Consider the following 2,077-nt stretch of genomic DNA (forward strand, 5'->3'; position numbering starts at 1 on the left):
CTTTTTCTTTCCAGCATTGGATCGAATTGCAGTACGTTACTCCGATTGATCCAAAGGTGGCATTCATTTCACCAGAGGGTACAGCAGGTATGTGGTAGTACTACAACACATGCGCGCCAATAGTCAAGTGAAGATTATTTTACAACAACGGCCGGCGAGATGTACGCACGCGAAATATGTAAAGGCACCCCATAACTGCGGCGTATCGAACGGAACATTCAAAATCTTTCCGGTGACATCGCAACAGACCCCTGACAAAATGGGCAACAACAAATCAATCAATCAAGAGAGAAAAAAGATCATCGCCCTTCATTTTTCACATCAATCTTTCCATATGATTCCATCAATGGCGCGGTCCGCATGCATGCATTACACCATTCACCCGGCTAATCCAGATCATCATCGGAGAAAGAATGCGGGCAGTGGTAATGATAATTCCTAGTAAGAAAAAAACCGTGGGGGGAGATACCGTACGTCGAATCATCCCTCACCATCACGACGCTGGAAAAACACGACCGACGAAGAAGAAGAAGAAGAAAAATGGAGAACAGAACTTTTTTTTTTCGTGGGAGAGGATGGTAGTCAGGTACTTCTAACGGTGGCCGGCGAGCGACGACGGGGCTCCGGCGGCCGGCCGGGCCGGGCTTATCTGCAGAGGGAGTTGTTGGGGGTGCCGACGTCGGCGGCGGCGATGGCGAACTCGGCGCTGCAGTAGCAGAAGGCGGCGTTGTCCTTGTGCTTGCCGCCGGCGCGGCCCTTGTCGACGGCGCGGAGGATGGCCTCGAAGGCGGGCACGTCGCAGGGGATGCGGAGCAGGCCCTCCTGCTGGAACCCGAACTCCTCCTCGGCCTCCCGGAGCAGCGCCGCGAACGCCTGGTGCTTGAGGTACTCGGTCGGGATCACGAACCGCCGCATCGCCGGGCCCACCGACACGGCCAGGTGCCCCTTGGGCGGCGGCCCCGACGACGCCGCCGACGACGGCGGGCTCTCCGTGAAGGACAGCGTCCGCTTCAGGAACTTCTTGGCCTTGCTCTCGCCGTTGCCGCCGGCGGTGACCGTGGCGACGGCGGGCGTGCTGGCCGCCGCCGCGTCGGACTTGGAGGCGACGGAGAGCTTGCGCCACTTCTTGAGCATCTGCTGCAGCCGCACGATCTCCGTGATCTTGTTCGACTTCTTGCCCCCGAGCTGCTCCATCTCCGGCGCTCCGACGGAAGATCTCCGGGCGGTGGTCTCCTTTCCTCTTCTTCTACGGGATTTCGGGCTCTGGTTTGGGCGTGGCGTTGCTGTTGCTGTTGCGCTGCTTGGGGGCCGTTCGTCGAGGGGGCATTTAAAGGGGGGAGGGGGCCGGTGGGGCCCACCGGCGGTGTAGGGTTTCCGTGAGGGGTAGCGGCAGTTTCTACTGTTTCTATTTTATTATGATTATTATGATGATGATTGTGGATTTTTTTATTTCTCTGAATAATGGAGTTGTTAATTATGTTGAGATGAGGTTTTGTGAATGCCAGTTCGAAGCGTCTGAATGGACCTGCGTTTGTTATTGGCACCTTGGTTGGGGAAATGTGTGCTGGCCAGCAACTGACCGGCGAAAATTTAACCGAGATTATTTTTGCTCTTCACGCAGTGTCATGTGTTGCGCTTTGACTTGGATTTGTGGACGGTTAGGGTAGCCTTTTTATCCAAGGGTAGATCGGAAATGAAGTGTATAGTCGTAACCCTCTTGGATTTTACCCGACTGTTTTTTTATCAAAGGTAGATCGAGATGATGTTTTTTCCTTCGTCCTCGAAGGATAGTAGCCCCTTGTTATTAACCGAAAGTTTGTTAGGGTCGTACGGTGAAAGTGGATAAAAACGTTCTTTTCTAACTATAGTTTGGGAAAAGGGATCTAAATCTACTATAAAGGTTCACTGAATGTACAAAGCAGCACCACAAACATGATAAGAATTACATCGAGATTCATGGGCCATCGGATGACCACGGCCGCTAGTAGATTGAGCTGCTCACGCGTCATTATTGCCACTCCCTTACAAGAGCCGGCTTGACCATGTCATTGATAGTCGGGAAGTCTTCATGCACATG

The 2,077-nt window shown here is 53.3% G+C and overlaps 1 protein-coding gene across 1 annotated transcript; it reads right to left on the minus strand.

The window, feature by feature from the left end:
• Window positions 1-290: 290 nt before the first annotated feature.
• LOC125533929 (auxin-responsive protein SAUR36-like) lies at window positions 291-1,295 on the minus strand. The gene has a single exon (XM_048697254.2). The coding sequence runs from the start codon at window positions 1,192-1,194 to the stop codon at window positions 646-648; it is 549 nt and encodes a 182-aa protein (XP_048553211.1). The 5' UTR covers window positions 1,195-1,295; the 3' UTR covers window positions 291-645.
• Between the last annotated feature and the right edge of the window lie 782 nt (window positions 1,296-2,077).

Source organism: Triticum urartu, chromosome 2A (genome assembly GCF_056163025.1).
Source record: "Triticum urartu cultivar PI428250 chromosome 2A, HENAU_Tu73, whole genome shotgun sequence".
Taxonomy (NCBI): domain Eukaryota; kingdom Viridiplantae; phylum Streptophyta; class Magnoliopsida; order Poales; family Poaceae; genus Triticum; species Triticum urartu.